We start from the raw sequence: 23168 nt of genomic DNA, 5'->3' as shown, positions 1-23168 counted from the left end.
GACCTGCTGATATGAATTGATATGGTGTTGTGCTGTACTTCTTATAAATATATTGCATTCTTTGTCTGTCTTGTTTGAATTGGTTCTTGTACATAGCAATTATCTGCTTGGTTAGTGTTCATTGATCCTTTGTAATTATGATATGTATCTCCTGAATCTGTATATAAGTCAGGCCTGTAACTAAGAATGACACTCAAGCTTTGCCTTCTGAACTGCATATTTGCCCTTGTTTTTTTCTTTTTTCCTGAATCGCTCTGCTGTTACTCGTTAAGTTCAAAGAAGATGAAGTGCCTGAACAGCAACGCATATGGAGTTAGAAATCTATAGTCTCGAACTTGTCGTTATTCCTTCTTTCCTCCTCTTTTTTTTTTTTTTGAATGACGATCGACCAAACTTCCAAGCACTATATATCAAGCCTGATGTCTACAATAATAAATAGTATTAATTGACGTCCTCTGATTACCAGCTCCTAAAGAATCCCAAAGATTATCTAGATGTAGGGAGGACATTGAAAGTCCAACAAGCCATCACACATCATATAGTTGTTAAGGACCCAGAACACTTACCTTCTTGAAAATCTAAGATCAACATCTTGAAATGTGAAAATACAAAGGTTCTCTACAATTCATACAGACCCTACCCGTGGCTTTTAGGATACCAAACTCATCAAGAAACAGGTTTGCTTTCTTTCAGCATTCCATTTCAAACCAATCACTTTCGATGAGACCAAAATTGTGAAATTGTAGAATTTAAAATTCTCATTTTTTATGAAATGAGAACTATGTTATCAAACAAAGAATTTTGATTCTTGAATTACAGTAGATTCATTCCTGAATTAGAATTCCAGAAATTTAGAATTTTTACATCTCTCTTTGGAGCACATCATAATTGTAATTTACCTCATATGTGTGAAAGTTTATCTCACTAAGCATCAAATTGTAATTCATATATAACGAGCATAAGCATGATGGAAGATCTGATTATTAGTAAACGATAATCATGTAGAATCTGCATGGTTAGGTTATTGAAGAAAAACTACACATGTTTTCTATTTGGCTAAGTTGGAAGACAATCTCATCAACTTCTTTGTTTTGATAAATCCAACTGCTCCAGTGTCATCGGAGGAGGAAGATCACCCTCACCTTTTTTTGGTGTTGTGCTGTACTTCTGTGAACTTGGAGATGCCCTCACAGGCCTCAATGGTGTGCTCCTCGTAGTCCTAGAAGCTGAACTAGTGATAGGGCTATGACCAGCCACCCCCACACCATGAAGAGTGGGTCATTTGGCCCCAATGAGAGCCAAATGGGTTCTTTATTTGGCTCTTGACAGTCCATTATGCACTCAGGATCGACTTAAAAGAGCTGGCATCTCTCTGGCCCCAATGAGTTTTTCGTTTCTGCACGTCCCTAGGATTAGATGCAAGTAGAGAAGATGAACTTGGTTTATTTTTGTTGGCAATTTATCACGACACCCTGAAAATTTTGGGGCTTTTTGCTTTCTTGCTTCAATTGCTGCTATTTACTTACCTGAGGTTTTAAAGCACAGTTTGTCCCATAATCTGCAATTATCCAACTGAAATAGATGCAATCGTCAAAACAGTGGCCACAACAAAATATAAAATCTCAAGAGAAACTTGAGGGGTTTGATGACAACCCCTTAAAACCTGATTTTGTTTTTCAAACTGTGTTTTAAGACCTAGTTTGTCTATTTGGATGACTGTCCAAGCCAAGGTTTAACTATTTTTTTTTTGTTTGAGGATGATAAAAACCATATTGGTGAAGCTATTAGCAATAAAGACTGAAACATTAAAGACTGAAATAACAGTTAACCAAATACAATCACACATTATGTATAAGATTGGTAACAGTTCATTCATTCTTTCTCTTGAAGCACCAGTACACTCGTAAAAATTGCCTACAATAACTGGAAACTAGGGGACATACATGGATCTTGTGGAGGGGCTATGTGATCCACAAAGTTAGTACAACATATATATATAGTTAGTACAATATATATATATATATATAGAATAAGTCCCTTTTTAAAGTTTGAAATCAAGAAGGAAACATCATGAGATGTTGGATTATCGGTACCCTCAAGAAGGAAACTGTATATATTTGTTTGTTTGTTTTGTTTGACGGCATTTAAGTGGAAATTAAAAAGAAAAATCTACAATGTTAGCCTTCTTGGGTGGCCTTACCCATAGTATTCAGATCTGCATCTAAATATGTCTGAGTTACCTACTGTTTATAGTAAGAAAATGTAGTATCAGGTTTTATGATATCCTTACGTAGTGGGTTCTTAACGTCATACTCACCCAAAAGTCTGATCTAGTTTTCAAAATCAAGTTGAATCGAGCCTATTTATCTCATTTTGTTTCCTTCACAGCATATGACATTTAAAAGTTAGTTGATGAATTCTTAGCTATCGTCTCAAATTAATTCTTCATTGCTGGTCTTGGCGTAAAGCTTGGCCTGATAAGGAACGTAGTAAGTAATCCAACTTGGGAAAATGGGTGCTCATCATATTGTTGAATTTTCATAGGAGAACTATGATGGTAAGTAATCCTAAATTAATTCTTAATTGTTGGTCTTGGCTTCATGTGGCCATTCAATGACTTCTGGCTTGAATGACTTTAACAGAAATTCATCTCAACTACAGTCCCTGCTTATAGAAATTTAATGCTGCCGAAGAATATCAAGGATTTATGTTTAGCATTCACTTTTCATATTATTACTGTATATTTGTTTATTTGCACAAGCAGTCAATTGTTTAACTTATTTCATGTAACTAAATTGCTTGATTTTCTTGTACTTTTATTTGTTAAACTTAGATGAGTAGCCACCATGACAAACTACAGTGGGATGAAGATCAAGTGCAGTTTTTATTTGACATGATGTTGGAGCATGCTAAGATTCTAGGAATGCGAACATCAGGTGGATTAAAAGAAACAACTATGAAGGTGGTTGAACAAAAAATGATGGAAGCATATGGACCAATATTCACATTAAAGAAAATTCGAAACAAGTTGAAAAGAGCAAAACCTGACTTACAAGTGATGAAAGAGATGCTTAATGCTTCAGGATTTGGGTGGGACCCAGATAAAAAAATTATATAAGCGGATGATAACGTGTGGAAAGAGTATATACAAAAGTACCCAAATAGAAAAAAATATAAATTGCCAGCAACATGAAAATATTATGAGCATGCAATGGAAATTTGGGGTTCTTCTACTGCATTGGGTGACAATAGGAGTGGCGTAGATAGAAGGCCACTAGATGATATACAAATAAATGTGCATGAGCAAGATGAGAATGATTTTCAGTTACCTACTTCACCAATGGATAGCAATACTCATACTCAGGGAGAAACCTCTAACAGCATGAGGGGAAACGAAAGAGCGAGAACCTCCACAACCATAAATGATGATACTTTTGAAACCATTGGTGAGTACATACGGCAACTTGTGGAAACCCAACCTGCAGCTATTTTGCAAAAGAGTAGAGCAATTTTAAGAGATATGCATGCAAAAGGGGAAATAGATAATCACTTGTTTTTCAGATCAGTTGATTTACTTTCTAATTTTGATAAAGCAAACGCTTTTCTTATGATGCCACGTGAGTTGCAGGTTACTTGCTTGCGCATGCAGATTGGTTAAACGACAGGTTTGTAATTATGCGTTATTTTTGATGTGTGTAATTGTTTGTAATTTGTGATATATGATAATTGTTCATAATAGTGTATTTTTTATGTTTTTAATTGTTTATAATTTGCAATATATAGTAAATTGCTATGAACTCATGCTTGCAATTATTTTTTTTTTCAATTCTTTGCAATTAAATAGTGTTTGTTCTCATGAAATTTGTGTATTTATTATCAGGATGGACGAAATATCCACAATTATCTTTATTCTTATTATGTGGTTGATGATGGAACGCTTGAAAGCTCAAAGTAGACCTACTAGAAATTTAGTAGGTACTAATCGACTAGCAGGAGCCAATTTGTGCATGACTGTATGCACAGACACCCAAGAAATTGTTTAGATCTATTGAGGGTAGATCAACGAACATATGCATTATTATGCAATTTGCTAAAAAGTAGAGAGTTATTGTGTGATGCAAGAGAAATCACAATTGAAGATCAAGTAGCGATGTTTCTCGTTACTTTGGGACATGATCAACGAAATCGACGAACCCAATATGATTTTCAGCACTCAGGACAAACAATTAGTAAGTACTTCAACTTAGTTTTGAAAGCAATTCTTCGTATTGCACATGAATACATGGGACGTAGAGATGATACTACACCAGCTCAAGTTAGAGGAGATCCACGTTTCTTTCCATATTATCCATAATAGATATAGTCAACATTTTTATTTATGGTAAAACATTTAGAATACTAACACATATCACGTATCAATAGGATTGTTTGGGAGCAATTGATGGTACACACATTACAGTATGTGTCCGAAGAGATGGCCAAAATCGTTGGCGAAATATAAAACGGTTCTTATCTCAAAATGTTTTAGCAGTGGTGGGATTCGATATGCGGTTTCACTACATACTAGCCGAGTATTGTATAGTGCACTGGAAGATAATCTTCATCCATTAGAAATTCCACATGGTAAGAAAATAAAATTCATGATTTAAATTTACTATCATTAATTTAATTGTTTGACTGACAAAACATATATTGTTGATTATGAAATAGGTAAATATTATCTTGCTGATGCTAAATACCCAAATATTGTCGGATTATTAACTCTATATAGAAGATGTCGGTACCATCTATCAGAGTTTAATGTGTCTGGATCTAGGCAAATTGAGACAAAAGAAGAATTGTACAACTATAGACATTCATCTTTGCACACTACTATGGAGAGAGTGTTTGGTTTGCTTAAGGCAAGGTTTCTAATTTTGAAGAATCATGTGTCATATCCAATATCCACTCAAGTTAAAATTGTATAAGCAACATGTGTTCTTCATAATTTTATAATCAACCACAATCCAAATGCTGAACAATTTCCCTCTGATAATATAAATGATAGTGAAGTAAGTGAAATTATAAATGATGATAAAAATACTGAACAAACGCAAATACGTGGTAGCAACAATGAACTTCGTGAGCAGATTACTTCAAAAATGTGGAATGATTATGTTTCAAGTAAGTTATTGATTGTGTAACATTATCATGATATTATATGTCATTGTTTTAATTATACTTTATTATTTTAATACTTTATGGTGATAACCTAATTATTTGTTTGTCTTTTTAATTTCTAAAATGCAGGAACCAGACGGTAATGCATCTTCTCAAGTATTGCATGACTTCGATGGGAAGAGTAGTGTGTGTGATAGAAGACTAGTTATCTAGCAAGTTGTCATAGTTGTTTTTGTTTTATGGCTTTCAACAATTGAATGTTTTAAACAATTTGTACGGGACCATGGTGTTTTAGTTCATCAGTGGTGGTGAAGGCGTTGCCTAGGCATGATTCTGCCCTGACATGATCCTTTGGATGGTGGCTAGGTGCCTTTCTGTTACCACTAGAAGGAAATTGATGATGTTGTCTTTCTCATTGTTCTCTACAATGCTGTGATACAGGCGAATATGTCAATGTTGTACTTTCCTGCTTGAACTGTAAAGATATTTGAAGAGATGTCATGTTGTGGCTAAGAGACCCGTCAGATCTCTTTCTTTCCATAACATTCTTGTTGTGAAAGTGTCAGTTGGTCTTCTAGTTTTTCATAAAAGCTAAAGTGTCAGCTGTTTTTCTAGTTTTTCATAAAAGCTTTGTCACAACTGTGGTTGTGACATTCTGAACTGCTTCCTGTGTATTTGATTAAATGTATGCTTTTACTCCTTATAAGAAGAGTTCATTTGAAATACTTTCAAAACTAAGGTGAAGGGCGCATGCTCTTATTGAACATGTTCCTTCCAATGTGATGTGAATGTTTCTCCCTTTGTTCTTTGTATTTCCTGATAAAAGGCTTCTAAGTTTTTTGTTTTTTCTTATTTGTTGTTGATGAAGTTGTACTTGTAAATAAAATATTCTATAGAAATAAATACGTGAGATATTGAAATTGAAGGTTTCTTTCAGTACAAACGTCAGACATGATTAAATATCGGACAGAACGGATAGATCGAACAAGACAAAAACAAACGTCAGACAAGACAGACAAAACAGACACACATAAAATAAACGCCGGACAAGAAGAACATAATGTTCTGTTCTTAAAATCATCAAACGGTGGACAAGGAACACCATTGTCCATGAAGACAGGACAGTGGTGTAATAGACAGGACGTCCTGTCTGTCCTGTCCTAATGGACAACAATCAAACGACCTCTTATGGGATTGGAACATTATATTATGTATTGTTTTCTATGCACAACATAATGAAGAAAATCACAAGAAGGGTGTGAAGTTGTTTCTCGTGGACACAGGTCTGTTGACCGAACCAAGTAAAATTGTGTCCTCTTTTATTATTTGATCTATTTTCTACATAATATCCCAAGAAAAGCCAAAGAGAAAGACACCTTTTGCTTAAACCAAAGGATTCAAAGCCAGTGGAGCAGGGGACGTCAGAAACTGTGTACCTGTGACTGCGCCCAGCTGGCCCTCGACTGTGCCGACCAACTTGCAGGACCGGTAGGCATGGCTCTCACCTGTGCCAACCAATTCCTAGGCTCAATGGATAAAGACAGAACCTGGTAGGCCCTTCACCCGCACCCTCATCATCTTGTAGGTTGTGAACCGCAATTCCCTGAATCTCAATTCTGACTAAGCGTTGTTAATATGACGCGAGATAGGGATCGATGGTGTTAGGAGCAGAACGCAAGCGTCTTTAGGCACATGGGAGTGTGACTGTAGGGACCCATGAATGGAAGAAACGCTCGCCCTTTCATTATAGAAGCCGCTCTGGCGACGACAACACTCATCCACCAGATACCAACTAGCAACTGCAGTGACAGTGATACTGAGGACCCTGTGAAACAAGGACAAAAGCATCCTCACATAAGATCGACAACTATTAGGCCGCGTTTGGATGGCACTTTGGAAGTTGGTTTTGAGAGGCAAAAACTAGTTTTGCCTTGAAAACCCTGTTTTGTGAGTATTTGGACGACAGTGATATATGGGAAACTCAGTTTTGATGAAAAGTTTTGAAAAGCCTGCCCCCCACTATTCGTTTTGGGTGCCCGCAGAAACCGCGCAGGGAATTTTCATTCATTGGAACATCAGTGACAGAGCTAAACTCTGTCATTGGAGGCAGGAAACCTCGATCGTGGGAGAGACCTCATTCATAATCATGGCAGGCATGAATTCCATTGTTGGTAAGCATATTAGGACCAAAGTCACCTGGGTTTCTCTCACTCTTTCTCTGTGGATCTTTTGTAGTGCCTTGTGTTCGACCAGGTGCTAAACGTCGGCTAGATTGCTTGAGTTTATTGCATCACCTTCGTTTGCTCTTCAAATCAACCTCACTGCTCGCCTTTCTAGAGGCCATTTGTCCTCGACTGCCAGAATAACATTCAGCAAAGAGTCCTTCATGGGAGGAGCCCCAATCTCGCAGAGGCCCCTACCCAGGTTCGAAGCTCCTTTCAAAGAACCCCAACTTTGAGACTCCTCGCTGCCTCCTTTGTTGCTTTGATGGTTCGTTACAAGTTTTTCTCTGCTATTGAGAAGTGTTCTGCAGTTAATTACTGTAATTGTGTTTCCTGTCAGTGGCCGATAGAGGTAAAGTTTGCTGCTGCAGATGTTTTTACGTTGATGCTTCTTGCCTCTTTTTTTTTTCGCTAATATGTCATATAGCATTCCAGAGTACTATAACTTGTTACTATGATAATCAACTAACTTGTTTGGAATTGCAGGGTTAGATCTATGTATAAATCATGTCAATGCACATGTATTCTGCATATCGATATTCAGAAAGTCTATCTAATTGCAACCTGATTTTTCAATAGTATTAATTCTGTCCTTTATCTAGATTTGGCACTAGTGAGTGAAGGGAATCCAAAACCGTAGAAATTCCTAGCCTTCTTATTTTTTCAATATTAAACATTAAATTGATGTCATATATCGTTATTTAATGGAAAGTGAGTTCCGGTTGGTTCTATCATAGGCAAATCTTTCAAGTGCATGATTTAAGAAAATTAGATTTTACCGGAGCAACTTATGATGCCATTATGTGCACTTAGACTCAAACTCCAAGGAGATTGCAAATATATGTATTGTTATCTACACTCTTCTATTTGTCTTATAAGTAACAAACTTTTGGCATTTCTTGATTTTATTTGCTAAATATATGAGTGGCATCAAACTAGTCCTGCTATAACTCAAAGTTTAGTTGAAAAAGCAAACTGTGCTAGCTTAACGTGTTTCCCTTTAAATGGTCCATTTGGTTGAGACCAATTACAACTAGCTCCAAACCATTTATCAAATTGCCAATCTTGCGCACTAGTTGGATTGCTCTATTGGTATCTACAGGTGTAATCTATTCATCATATCTCCTTTTCTGATCTGCAGATTGAAACAAACATTGAAAGCAGGTTTTTGTCACTCACTTGATTCTTGTGTAGTTGAGGGCACTGATAATCCGGCATTTCTTGATGTTTCTTTGACTTTAAAAAGGGACATATATATATATATGTAGATTTTGTACTGACTTTGTGGATCACTTACCCCCTCCACAAGATCCATGTATGTCCCCCCCTAGTTCCATGTTAATGTAGGCAATTTTTACGAGTGTACCGGTGCTTCAAGAGAAAGAAAGAATGAACTCTTACCAATCTAATAAAATACTATAATTGTACATAATGTGTGATTGTATTTGTTCAACTGTTATTTCAAACTCATTAATGTTCAGCTGAAGTTCATTTCTAGTAGCTTCACCAAAATGGTTTTTGTCATCCAAAATAAAAAAAAAAAAACCAAGTTCAAATAAGTTAAGACCTTGGTTTGGATAGTCATCCAAACAGACAAACCAGGTCTTAAAACACAGTTTAGAAAACAAAATGAGATTTTAAGGGGGTGTCATCCAAGACGATGATGGGAAGATGACAATGCGGTAAAACATGACCACAAAAGGTTCAAAATGAAAACATGGAGTGTTATAAACCACGTTCTTCAAGTGAGCAAGAGTTAAGAGGACAAAAGGGAATGGAAATCAACGAAATTAGAAACAATGATGATAGAGATGAGGCCGCAGCTTTGTGGTTTGCAGCTTTCATAAAGAGATATCAGGAAGAAGCACATTCATACAATGATCCTCATCGAAATCGCTCATTCTCAGTTCCCGGATATAAACTGAAAACCAGAAGCTTCTTACACAGACGGTAAAAGAAAAGAAAGTAAAGTTAAGCTAGATTGAATTAGCAATGAAGGAACCACAAATGTCGCCGATAGGAGTCCCTTGTCCATGCGTTTATTGATCATAAAATGCATGTCTTACTGTTAACCAGATTGAACAAAAAAGACAACAAAAGGAAGGGAACATTCCGCAAAAAAAAAAAAGGAACAAAACAAAACCAGAACAAATTTAAAAGAAAATCCCTCATAGAGCAAAACCTAACAACCTATGTCGCTCGCTCTCTTATGATTGATCATAAATTCATAACTTCACCTGAATAAAGATGCAGGGAAGACAAAGAAGCAAACTTCTCTAATACTTGTAGTCCTTGACGTGCAGGCTCTCGGATGCGCCCGCCACCTGAGCAGCATCGCCCTTGTATGTACCCAAAGTCGCCTGGGAGTTGGCCTTGCACCTGGATAGGAAAGCAGCCTGCGCAGCCGAAACGTTCTCCTCCTTTCCTTTCCATGTCTTGAGTGTGCTCTGCTGCAGGGCACGACCGAAGGAGAATGACAAGCTCCATGGCTTCTTGGTCTTGAGCTGGTTCATGGCGTTCAAGTTGCGAGTGGCCTCCTCCTCGCTCTGTCCTCCAGAGAGGAAGACGATGGCGGGCACGGCAGCTGGGACGGTCCTCTGAAGGGCCCGGACAGTGTACTCGGCAATGACCTCTGGCGTGACCTTGGCGGAGTCGGAGCCTGGGGTGACCATGTTCGGCTTGAGGAGGGTGCCCTCGAGGAGAACATGGTGGTCGTTGAGGGCCTTATAGCAGGCAGCTAGGACGCGCTCCGTCACATAGGCGCAGCGGTCGATGTCGTGAGAGCCGTCGACAAGGATCTCCGGTTCGACGATGGGGACGAGACCGTTCTCCTGGCAGATGCTAGCATAGCGAGCGAGGCCGTAGGCGTTCTCATGGATGGCGAGCTCAGAGGGCTCGTTGGGTCCGATCTTGAGGACGGCCCTCCATTTGGCGAAGCGGGCACCTGCGTTATAGTACTCCGCACAGCGTTCGCCGAGGCCGTCGAGGCCCTGGGTGGTGGTCTCGCCGTTGGTGCCAGCGAGCTCGACGGTGCCCTTGTCAACCTTGATGCCCGGAAGGACACCGCCCTCCTTGAGAACCTCGACGAAGGGCTTTCCGGAGGCCGTCTTCTGATACAGGGTCTCCTCGAAGAGGATGACTCCGCTCAGGCATTCAAGAGAGCCAGGAGTGCAGAAGAGGAGCTCGCGGAGGGCCCGGCGGTTGGACTCAACGTTCTCGACGTTGATGCTGGCAAGACGCTTGCCGATCGTGCCAGTGCTCTCGTCGGCAGCAAGGATACCCTTGCCCGGGGTGCCGATGTAGGCCGCGTTGGCGATGAGCTCATCTGAGTAGAACATGGGAGAAGAAAGACGGTGGCTTCGTCAAACAACAAGATCCGCCCAATAATCAAACAGCAAAGGGATTAAAATTTGTATCTAAACCACCATTGATAAGAGGGGATTTAACATGGTATGGTCGGCAGAACATTCGGGCCAGAAGAGGTACTAGACATCTAAAATGAGAGACAAATAGATCCCCTTGATCCTCGGATCAAAATGAACAACAAAACGTTTGAGAAGAACGACAACCATTTGATGGAAAGACCAATAATACGCAGAGACGTTAATCCATAACAACAAGTTCGCTACCACCAAGGGAGAAATGAAGATGGAAGATCGATAAAATGAGAAAACCAGCAGAAAATGTAAGAAAATAAGTAAATATTGAACAATGGATGATAATAAGAAGCAGAATAAGAAGATCATATGCAGAAAATATCAGAGAACAAAGAGTGAATAATTTGGATTAAAAAGCGTAATTAAACAAATACAAACAGGATAGAAAATAGGTGCAGTTTGGTGTTTTTGGATCGTACAGAGAAAAGGAAAAGAAGAAGAAATATCTATGTCCAATATCCCATCCCCTGTTTCTTCTTTTTGTAGTCCGAAACGGGAAAAACCTTCTGCCTTTTTCCTAATCATGTGCCTCAAGGAAGATTTCAAGAACTAAAAAAAAAAATTAGAACCCGCTTGAACCCTAAAAATAATACTCTTTAGGTGTTGAGAACCGGATTGTGATGTTCAAGAAATGCGAACTGAAAAAGAAAATGGACAAAGAAGGCCAAGTAAACTGATCTATCTACGGAAGCAACGGATCTGTGAAAACCAATAGCCACAACCCAGCATAGAGCACTGTGTACGAACCAAACCGAAGGTTAAGGTCCATCCAAAACCAGATATGCACAAAAAGGCAAACAAAGCCAGATCTAGATGCAAAAGAGGATGCAGATCACAAAAAATAACAAGGAAAAGAAAAACAAAGGTAAAAAAAAAAAAGACTCGAGGACAGATCGACAAACCCGCACCACGTATAACCCTAAGAAAACACCAAAACGCTCCGGAGGCACTAGATCTGCCCTAATGAAAGCGAACTCCACAAAGGAAAGCTCGAAAACAGATCAGCCCGCGGAGCGATCTGCCTCCAGTCGCTTCCAGAGGCTCCAAACGAGAACAGCCAAGGCAGGAGAAGTGAAATAAAGAATGCGATCCACATCAAACTCACTCAACGAACAAACTCAGGGTAACCAAAAGAGAAAGAGCGAGAGAGAGAGAGAGAGAGATGTTACCGGCGTACTTCCCGCGGAAGGCAGACATGTTTGTGAGAAGAAACGGACTGAGAGAGTTGAAGACGGAGAAGGCGGCGTCGAAACCTGCAACGGAGGAGGGTAGGGTAAGGCGGAAGGGGGGAAGAGTTATATAGAGAGGAGGGAGAGGGGAAGGAGAAGGGTAGGCGTGAGAAAATATCTGCCCTGGCCAACCCCGGCCCCGCTGACGCGACCTTCACGTCCTCCCAAGACGAGAAGAGAGAGAGAGAGAGAGTCCAAAGCAGCGACGGAAAGGGGGGGAAACCCGAGGCTCCCGAATGCGGTTTCGTGGAGGGAAAGCCGCTCCCTCTCTCTCCCGTTCAAAACCTAGCGGCGTAAAACCAGGCGCTCCGCCAAGAAAACAAACCATTTACCACCAAACGGTTTTGGGAAGGAAGGTGGGATGGGAAAGGCCACCTGGGAGCGACGCCAGTAGGTGCGGTGCGGTGCGGTCCCCCGACGTCCCCGTTTCAAACCAAGACGGCTCCATCGCCGAACCATTCTTTCCGCTCTTCGCCCTCTTTCTCTCCTCAATCAATCTCTTTGATTCGACCGTTTAATTCAATAAAAAACTTGATTTTAAATTTACAGTTTTAAATTCAATTCCCCGGCCGCATTGAAGAACGATACGGATTGTGAATCTGGATATGGATACCAAAAATCCCCATCTGGAATTTATGTCATGTTTCTAAGCGTGGATGGTTGTTGAAGAATCTGTTGCAAACTCTTCTTTTCTAAGCAGGTGACGGGAATAAGCATGCTGCAGGCAAATAAAATATTTCAGCAGATTTCTCATCAGTTAAATACTCTATTTTCCAAGAAGCAGCAAGATGTCAATCAAGCTTACATAAGAGGTGATCAAAGGGATTCAATTTATTAAAAAACGGTATTTGACCTTCAACCAACAGATGGTTGCATCCTTTGAATACCAATTTAAAACTATAGACAAATAAAATGTAGAGGCATAAGTCTACGATCATATAAGTCATTTCCCCTATTATGCATTGTCTATTCAGCTGATCGTGATGGCTTAGGTCACACCTGTGCACTTGCTCCATTTTCCAATTCACTGCGCGTGCGTGGAGGACAACTAAAATGCTGCGCTCTTTGTGACATCGGATCTCTTCGATTTCTTTACCAACAAAGCGCTTATCATTACCATACTGCTCAACTCTCTCTCGAGTCTATTCAATTTCCTTAGAGTTGATACTTGGGGAGGCAAGCGGAGGAATCAGAAGGTTCACAGCTTTCTTCCTTTTACACTTAATTCGTAGAGTATCTGTTTTCTAAAGCATGTTGCATTCTTATTTTAAGAATATGAATAGTATTCTTAGATTCAAGAAGCAAATGCAGGACAGATTCATATCCCAGTCTTTAAAACAAGAATATACCCACAAGCATCAGCCCACAAGAAAAATTCAATGGTGCCCACAAGAATTGCCCTCATTGTTTATGGGGATTTAGTTCTTCTATGGAAGGTGAATCTCGTTCATTCATGGTTTTCTTCTAAAAGAAAATTAAGTTGTGGGTATCCGAAGTGCCGTTTTTTACGGGAACCCTTTACTCACCATCAGGTAATAAGAGATTTGGCGAGCGACGTTAAATTCAATGGCTGTTTGTCAATAGCTTCCAAGTGATTTCTCATTCTTCAAAATTTGTGTTCCATTTGATTCGCAATGGATTTGGCGTGACCTTCCTGTTCGATGGGATCTGATGTCGAAGAAAATTTGGATTCGATTGTTGATGGGATTCAAATTCGGTATGCAGTTAGATTTAGTTTGAGAAATCAGGTCTCAATCAAGTTCCAATCATGTAGAAATCCAAGGAAGCCCAATTCATTTGTTTTTACCTCCCTAGATAGATGTTGGAGTCTTTTCGGGTCCTACATAGTGCATCAGTTGATTATCTCATTTGATTATTTGTATATACAGTCTAAATATTCGATGAACATGCACGATAACAACTGACCTGACATCATAACATAAAAAATAAATTATATATATATGAGACAACACCTCAATCTGTTTTTTTTACTTGTCACCTTGCCGAGTTGCTGGCATCACCTGATCCAGAAGGTCAGCCATCGAGGCACTGTCTTCAAGACTTCAAGCCCTTCCTCTTTTCGAGTAAGAAAACACTTTTCAACATCACATTTTGATTCCAAAAAATTGATCTTATATACTGACAAGGCCTGAGTTTTCCTTTCTGTTTGGCGGCAAAAACTTAAAATCCAGGTCCGGTCTGCACTCTTCCTTTTAGTTTCAGGCGCAACAGTTGCTGTTAAACACTTGCAAAACTTAACACGGTTTTATATCATGTCAGAACAGATTATCACTGTCAACACAGTTTTACCACACACGAATTCTAGTCTGTGTCCGCTCATCTGATCGGTATACTTTTGGATGTAAATGAATATATATACTTATGCAGTCAAACACTATATAAACGAATACAGGAGGACTTTATAAATTGCTTAATAAGGGGATCCCTGATCTCCCCTCCACGAACAGATTATCAGTTGGAAAAAAGGGAGAGCTTCTTTGTTATTTTCTTCAAAGGAAGTTTCGAACTGAGCAAGATCCAAAAGCAAGCTCAATCTTTTGTCTTCTGCGTGAAGCTAATTTTTTTGCTTGTCAACTCATAAAGCAGACTAGAATTTGGTGTTTACGACTTCCTGTTAGGACAGCTTTTCCCCAGGTCTGTTTGTAACAACCAAATGAAGTTTTTGCTGAACATGAAGAAGCTGTGCTGATTCAGACTTGGCCGATTATCTTAGCGTGTTTAGGCTGTGTGTGTGTGTGTGTGTGTATGGTGCATGCCCATGTCTGAACTCTTCACATTGTTTCTTAATTGTTTACATTTCTAAACTTATGCTTGTTCTTAGACACCATGACCAAATGCCAACGCAGGATGTTCAAGATTAAATTGCATTTATACATTCTCTCCCATCGTTAACTCGCATTTGTAACCTCAACAGTTGGTTTGAATCTTGATTAATCTTAGCATGTTGAGTCTTTTGAGGGGGCAATTGACAGCAGTAACAAGTCGTTATGGATCTGCCCAAAAAGCTGTTGCAAGGCCTAAGTTGGAGGGAAATCAAATGTAGATTTTAGTTCTCAAACGTGGAAAGTGGAAACCAACCTTGGTATAACTCTTCATGATACTTACAATCTAATAACTCGACCCACTCCCAGGTTGGGCCCTTGGTTCGACGGATCCCAACCCACCCCCTGGCAGTTTCGACCATAACCAGAAAAAGGCTAGGAACCAGGACAATCTATTATGGTAATGACCCCTCTTTATAAACCCTTGAAAATTCTTCACAATCTTCAATATGGAATTAAGCATTTGGGGCGTTACAATCCACCCCCCCCTTAAGGCACACGCGTCCGCGCATGTGGGTCCCTAGGTTCGAGTGTTGAAACTGCTCGGATACTACTATAACAACTCGATCCACTCTCAGGTCAGGCTCTTGGTTCGACGGATCTCAACCCGCTTCTTAGCAATTTCGGCTCTAACCAAAAAAAGACTATGAACCAAGACAATCTATTATGGTAATGACCCCTTTTATAAACCCTTAACAATCTTCAATACGAGACTAAGCATTTGAGGCATTACATACAAAGCAAAGCAAGCAAACCCCTTTTCCTTTTTCAAGAATTTGCAACTTCTGAACTGTTAGTTTGCTTGCTACTTCACACTTCCTCTAATCAACACTAGAGTATTTTTCAAAACTTCCTTCCATGCTTCTTATTTTTGGTTTATCAGTTACTGTGATTAAGCATAGGATCCAGGGATGCCAATTTCATTGTAGCCCTATTTCTCTCTTTGAGACGAAGAAGTTCTTGGACTACCTTTTTCATATAAAAAAAATATTATATATTTTCCATTCTTTCAGCCTGATCCAAAAGGGCGCTCAATCACTATCAAAATTTGTCAAGTTGAACATCTTAAAGCCGATCGACCAACTAATAAGTGGATTTGCATCAGCTATTAGCAAATTGGTTATGGATCTACTTCAGTTTAATGTGAGACAAACTCAAATTCAAAACATAACATGCAGGAACTCATTAAAAGAAAAAAGTTAAAAGGCGGGTTTTACTTTTACTACTCTGGAGAAAATGACTGTGTGGGAGGTGTCAGGATGCACCCCATTAGAACTTATCTTTCAATTGCATGAACATAATACATTGCAGAACACAGTGAAAGTATTCCCCAAAGGCAACCATTATTTGACATTTTATAGTGACCTTGTGCTCGAAATCTGGGCTTCTATTCTTCTTGAGAAACTTTTTACTCAGGGCTCACATTGAACTTCACTTGTTCCGGCAAGTAGACATGAGCTGAACCTTATCATGCACTTCGAACACTTGAAAATTTCCCAAGTTGGCCTTTTAATTTAAATTGTGGTTTCTATTTTTAAAAATTACAAGAGCCACATTTTCTTTAATTTAAGGGCATGTTTGATTGCTTGGATAACTTTACTTCATGTAATGGTTATCGTAGCTCTGTAGAAATCCATCAAAACACATGGAGGAAAAAAATGAAGGACTTTCTTTATCGTCGTACAATGTTTTCTACTCAAAGCTTAACGAAACAATCCAAGTCGGACATAAAAAAGAAATTTAATATTCAATTAAGAAATCCAATCATATGCATATTTAACATCTGATCAGATTCAGATTCGAATATACATAAATATCAGGCCGGATTCAGATTTAGTTTTAAAATCAACCAGATTTGATTCAAAATTTAGATTTATATTTCAATATGAATATAAAAATTTGATTTAAATTGTGAAATCGGATTTCAGTTCCGATATGACTTGTCTTTATTGCTATTCGAATCTTAATTTGACGCCAAAAATATGAATTTGAAAAAACAGGTGGATTAAAAGTATATTTAATTCAAATCTGATCCATCGACATTCTATCAACAAGTCTAAATTTATAAACTCGTTTTTAAGAGGCCTGACTTTATCCGCTTGTCTTTAAGATGAAAGTACGCCTTGATGAGATAAATACACCCATGATGACGACGTACTAACACTTGAGGCTGGTTTCACCGGTGCCAATTTGCCAATTTAGGTCAGGAGCATATCCATAAATTTTTTCTTATGAAGCACTAAATATATAGTTAATAAATTTTCAATTTAATTTGAGGCGAAGCCTCATGGGCTACTCTATATAATTGGACTCAAGTCCACCGAAATCCAACATGTAAATTCAAAGTTTCAGATTGGGCTCCGTAGCCAGAGATAGCCTCCACCTACCTCCGCCCCTGATTTAGGTGTTTGACAGATAGCCTCCACCTACCTCCGCCCCTGATTTAGGTGTTTGACATTTTGATCCCTTTCTCAGTGAAACTCAATAATGATAGATATCCCGCTTTGTTTGTAAGATTATGAATCGATATACCATGAGAAGATCGACTAATAATCAGAAATGAGATCAGTTTTCAAGAAGTAAAACACCTTGCCTTATATATGATGTCCACAAAAAGGATTAAGGATTAGGCCATGTTTGGAACTTTGGATTAAAAGCATAGTTAGTGAAAACCCAGTTTTTATTAGTTTTTGAAAACTGGCTTGTGTGTTTGGATGACACGACCAAAACAACATTTTTTTTTTTTTTTTTTGAATAACCTTAGGGAGATAGGAGGAGGCTATTCGCTTTCTTTTGGAAACTGTGGTTTATTTTCTACAAACCCGGTTTTGATTATTACTCAAAGCATGTCTTAAACGTTGTTTTGCAAGCAAAATATCGTTGATACATTGGACACTTTAAAAAGGTGTCCCACGAATCTTACCATATTTTTTGGGGAAAACTCATCAGACAGTAAGAATGTGTTACTACTATGTCAAACAGTTCCTAATAGACTCTAACTAAGATGCAACAACATTGGAAATCCACCCAAGAAGATGGTACTTCGATTTAATCTTTCCTGAATCTCTCCAACCAATTTCACCTTTCTTTACTGCATTCAACCACCCACATCACGAATCGTTGTTTTGTGATCGCTAGTTGCATTCAATCCTCACCAAACATTTCCTTTGCCGGTGTCCACGAGCCAAAGTAGAAAGGCCGATAAAGACTCAATATAAGATTGAATGGACTCATTTTTTGCTGTTTAGTTTATACACCCGAGTCCTATGTCGGCTGATATTTCGAAGGCCCTACGACGACGCCTGCATCAATTCAGAGAGGGGCTGATGCACTGGTTCTAATGGCGGAGGCATGAACTTAAGTGAGGGGGGCTCAGGAATATAATTATCTTGTCGAGTGGAGATACTGACATATAAATATCTGTATTTATAGAGGATTCCCTGCCTGGCCTATTTGCGTCTCCAACATTGACGGTAGGTAATGATAGAACTTCAACTCAAGGATGGGAGAGCCACTTATGAATGTAAATCCAATTGGCACAATGACACAGTGTTTGCAGTCTTCATTTTTCCTTTCCCAAGTTCTGTGGATCAGATACCCCATGTGGCCGGCATAGTGGAGCAGTCCACAGCTGTTAGAAAGGCTGTCACACTTTGGTTCCCATTACCATCTCACTGGACAAATGGCAGCTGTTCCTAAAATTGAGGTCTCAGTTTCCTTGTTGAAGTTGATCAGACGAAATGACATTCAAAAGCTCAAAAATCAAAAGAACATGAGAAGATGTGAAAAAAGAAGTTGATCTTTCCCTGTTAAGCAGCTGATGCAATGAGTTTTTTAATGGTGCAAACATTAATAAACTTCGCATCTGGGAACTGTGGTGACGCAAAGCCATTTTCTATGCTGTTCCTAATTTATGTTGTTTCTTTCAGTGTCTGTTACTCTGAGTCCAACAAGTTAATGAGGGCAGCATTGACAATGCTTGCCAATTTCGTGAATGTGGTTCTTGTTCCCAATTTTATGCACCTCTGGCTCAGGCCTGAGGCAGTGGAGCAGAGCATAATTTCACACCCACTACTTTGGCACTGTTACATTGATTAGGCACAACTGGTGTCATATCTTTAAGGGACAATGAGATCTGCTAACTCATTATCTCAGATCTGCTAACACATTATTTAACTATGTCTAAATGTCCTGTACCTGTCCTTCCTTTCTCCTTCATCCCCTCTCCCATCCATTCAAGGACCCCGTGGAGGCAAAGATCTTAATAAATGGGGCCCTTTTTGGGGTTGCGGCATTTAAGAGAAATCTACTTTACAAGACTCCCTGTTCCCTATTTTGGTTAGGAAGTAATATCACAAAATTTTGATTAAGAATTCATGTCGTTCCTCATTTCATCCATGTACTTTGAAAAGGCGGTTTGCTGTATAAAAAGGAACCGAGACAAGGACCCCTCTGTTTTGGCATAATGGTATGAGACAAAAGGACATGTGATGTTGGTTTGATTCATACTCCACATTTTACAGAAAAACAGTATCGGAGGATATTCCTTTTCCCAATTTCTGATTTGTTTTCAAATGTTTTGGTTATGAAGAGTTGTTACTGAGATATTGTTGTGAAGTAATTCACGTATCCTTACATGTTATCTGCCGGGAACTGCACTGGGCGTCGCTATGATCATGTGTCTCTTGAGACAGACCATTTAGCTGCTCAAATTTGGCTCCTTTTCAGCACTTGGGGATGCCTGCTTGTCGTAAGAATGGTTTCCATGAGAATGATTCTCTCATGAGAAAACTGCTGTGAAAATCCGAGTCAGAAGCTACACTCGTGACTCTAAATCTCCCAAGCAGCTTAAGGATGACGTCCAATTTACTCTTATCAAATCACGAATGTGAGATAATGGTTCTCAGTTCTCACACGAAACAATGGACTTACGAGCAAGATCGGAATCATGCGACTACAATTGCTAACTGAGGATCATGCACAGTTCGAAGTTACACTGGGAAATGTGATTTCGAGTCCCATTAGGGAAAAGATAGTCCCAAGGATGAACCTAAATCATGCCAACAAATTCCTGTGTTCCCTTCTTTGCAGGAACTGTGAGGGAAGTGAGAATCATTTCCGCACAAGATGTTCAAGAACGATATTGGCAGAGCATTGCTCCATCTTTAGAATCGAACTGGATGAATCAGATCTGCTGCAGGTGCTCCAGAGCAGGGGCTTTTGTGCTTCGGATTCTTCAGCACAGGTGAGGAATTAGGACCATAGGATGATAGGAGTATCATAAAGTAACATTTAAAACGTTCCAACTTTTGGTTGGAACTGTTCCTGCGTCCGTCTCCTAGTTGATTGCGGCACAAAAAGCGCACCTTGCTTCTTGTGAAAACCAAAAAAGCAGTGGATGAATCCACGCCACATTCGACTACTGTAAACCTGGAGTCTCATGAATGCAGCCACTTGAAATCTGCTTCTGAATAATAAATTGCAACACTTCACTCCTCTCTTCCTCGCTTTTTTTTATTGTGTCTTTCAGAGAGAGAATTTATGGTTTACCCATTTGCTGCATTGACCTTCAGGTATCACATGTCACACGCCACATGCTTCCCAGGTCACCATTACAATGGCATTGATGTTCGAAATTCAAATGGGCATTAAAGTTTCATGTTTAACTTTACCAACAAAAAGCTGTTTACACCTTTTCCCCGATTCAAAGCCACCATCAGAAACAAGTTCAATGGACACGGAAAGCATCGGTTCAAGTTTCACCACTAAAATCATTTCCAATAGCAATGTTTTTTTTTCTCAGGATTGACAGGAAAAATCTCATCAAACTGCAGTTGCATCATGTGTTAGAGCCTAGAGGTAGACAAGGAACCTTCAGCCAAAAGGCAATGGACAAGATTGGCTCTATAAGCAGAAAACAACACAAAGAAAGTAAGCTCATTAATTGAAGTTCTATCTCTGGTATACCATATAAAAAGTTGAAAGGTGTGATTTGCCGACTCAATTAGGTTAGTATAGCAATTGTACAGTAACTTCGAAAGAGGAAAGAGGTAAACAAATAGCAAAACAAGAGCAAACTACAAAGCAGAAAAAAGTAGCCGATCACTGACAAAGTTCTATACATGTCTAGGATTCCAATCAACCGAAACAAATAAATGAACACCACCCACAACTCAAAACTTTTGTTTGTAAGTTTCCACAGTGGAATTTTTTCTGGCTCAACACTTGACTATTTGAGGGCAAGCAAAAGAAAAAGGAAGATACAGAAAGTGGAGGATAATTGGATGATAAAGGGAAGGAAAGTTACTTACAAAATTTATATGGAAAAGAATTTTACTCTCAGTAACTTTTCTCACTGGTTCTTCCAGGCATAGATGAACAGAGAGAAGACCGTCTCTGGATCTTCATGACCCAATTTGTTGATGGCGCAAACTGAGGAAGATGAAGAAGAAGATGTTGGTACCCATGACTTGGTGTTCTCTCTCGTTCTGAACATGAAAACTGCATGCCCGGATGAAGGATTGAAGAGCCAATCATGGACGTCCCATAGCATATCAACATGTAAACCATCAACGACTATGGTCTGGTTGCCCCTGAACTTCCATAGCAACCTCTTGACATGGACCACCATCTTCTTGTCGATCCGAACCGACAGCCTGGGCTCCCGGAACTCGCCGTTCTGTTCCCGGCACTCGATCACGATGTCATGAGCCCGGCCGCACCCAGTGAACTGGGCCTTGGTGGCATATAGGCTCTTGCCGGACACATGCTCCTTGCGGGACACAAGAACCGCTTCCGGCGGCGGACCGGCCAAATTGGTCCTCGTTTGTGCCTCCTCTGGCATGTCTCCGAGGAGAAGAACTAGACGCCGGTCCGCGATGACAGCGACGAAGAAGCCCTTTATCGGTTCGGGGCCGGGCCCGTACTTAGCCGTGAAGAGGTCCCAGTGAACCTCAATTGTGGAAGACCCGAGCTCAAAGGCCTTGGAGCCTCTCTTCTTCCAAAAGAACCAGGATCTCATGTCAATCTTACAGGCACACTGCCTAGAAGAAGGATCATCATCGAAATTGACGCTGAGGCCATGACCCATCAGATTCTTGCACCAGCTGACTGTCACCACGCGTGATTGGCCACATATCTCTGTCAAATAGAAGCAGGTCACCATGTTCTGGATGGAAGAAGAAGAAGAAGCAGAAGCAGAGGAGGAGGTGTGAGGGGAGCAGGAGACCTCTGAGATGTGAACAGCATTATTACTGAAACAGGCAGCAAAATCTCTCATTTTCTGTGACAGCAGGAAGATGGAGAGAGAGAAAAACTCAGAGATGGTGCTGCTTATCTGCCGACTTCTTGGGTGCCCAAGAAAGATTTCAGAGGCACAACATAGAAAGAGAGAGAGAGAGAGAGAGAAAGAGAGCGAGCAGAACAGAGATTGACTTTGATATTGTTTTCCTTTTCTCAAAGTGATACGAGAAGAGGACGAAGCTTCTTTCCTTGTATATTCTAGGTGGTGTTGGATCTGATTAGAAATAGGGAGGAGCTGGGTGCTGTGGGATTTGGGTCATTTGTATTTTCCTTTGGTTTTTCCTCCATATTTCTGAGCCATAAGGCAAGATACCAGCCTAAGAACGGGGATGAGGTTGGAGGGGGCCTGGACCCCACGATTAAAACCAGACTGTAGAGACCCACCAACTCCAACTCAATAAGGCAAGAAGTTCCACCCCTGTACAAATTTGAAAGCCATGGAATAATCTAAGGGTTAACCATTCCCAAGTTGGAAAAAAAAAAGGAAAAAAGAATGGTTAGAATCTGTGTGAAAAAGTAAACACAGTGACCTCAGAATGATTCCTCTGTCCTCCCCTTAAAAGTTGAAAGACTCAATCTTGGAAAGTCATGGAAGAGAGATTGAAAATTTTTATCTTATCATTAAACAAAGAGAATGATTAGAATCCACAGATAAAGAGAATCTCTAATGCAAATTAACAAGACTAGCTTGACAAGTACAGGCCATTGGGTGACCCTACCCGATCACACCAAACAAAACTATGAAGTCGTTTTTAGCCCATAAATTATTCTCAAATGTCTTTGTGCAATAGAGGTTGTGTTGAATTTGCACAAACTAAATAATTATGTGTCTTTTGGATGGATTGACAGTGGTGGTAGAATGGATCGCCTCCATTGTTGGCCTCTTCCCTGTTCATCCTGCATTTGCTTTTGGAGCCATGCCCAAAGTCCAACCACGAATCTATGTGTTGGGGCAGAGCCCTCATGGCATTTTTG

At 39.8% G+C, this 23168-nt stretch overlaps 2 protein-coding genes and 1 long non-coding RNA gene across 4 annotated transcripts; 1 reads left to right on the top strand and 2 right to left on the bottom strand.

Moving 5' to 3' along the window:
• The first annotated feature begins 7108 nt into the window (after nucleotides 1–7108).
• LOC126410526 (uncharacterized) lies at nucleotides 7109–9524 on the top strand. The gene is made up of 2 exons (XR_007574639.1): nucleotides 7109–7584; nucleotides 8524–9524. It is a non-coding gene; the product is annotated as an uncharacterized LOC126410526 (long non-coding RNA).
• LOC116264378 (fructose-bisphosphate aldolase 6, cytosolic) lies at nucleotides 9334–12310 on the bottom strand. Its single transcript, XM_031644545.2, has 2 exons — nucleotides 11989–12310; nucleotides 9334–10707 (listed from the first exon to the last, which is right to left on the bottom strand). Exons 1-2 carry the CDS (start codon nucleotides 12014–12016, stop codon nucleotides 9659–9661), a joined length of 1077 nt encoding a protein of 358 aa, XP_031500405.1. The 5' UTR covers nucleotides 12017–12310; the 3' UTR covers nucleotides 9334–9658.
• Nucleotides 12311–20969: 8659 nt separating this feature from the next.
• Nucleotides 20970–22490, bottom strand: LOC116263756 (uncharacterized). Of its 2 annotated transcripts, XM_050080402.1 has the most exons (2): nucleotides 22120–22490; nucleotides 20970–22031 (listed from the first exon to the last, which is right to left on the bottom strand). In XM_050080402.1, the coding sequence occupies exon 2, from the start codon at nucleotides 21979–21981 to the stop codon at nucleotides 21244–21246; it is 738 nt and encodes a 245-aa protein (XP_049936359.1). In that variant the 5' UTR covers nucleotides 21982–22031; nucleotides 22120–22490; the 3' UTR covers nucleotides 20970–21243. The 2 variants fall into 2 exon arrangements, with proteins under 2 accessions (XP_049936359.1, XP_031499390.1); XM_031643530.2 differs by having other exon boundaries at nucleotides 20970–22490.
• Nucleotides 22491–23168: the final 678 nt, after the last annotated feature.

Source organism: Nymphaea colorata, chromosome 11, assembly GCF_008831285.2.
Source record: "Nymphaea colorata isolate Beijing-Zhang1983 chromosome 11, ASM883128v2, whole genome shotgun sequence".
In the NCBI taxonomy this organism is placed as follows: domain Eukaryota; kingdom Viridiplantae; phylum Streptophyta; class Magnoliopsida; order Nymphaeales; family Nymphaeaceae; genus Nymphaea; species Nymphaea colorata.
Note: the sequence above shows the minus strand (reverse complement) of the source record. Positions and strands in the feature narration are given on the sequence as shown.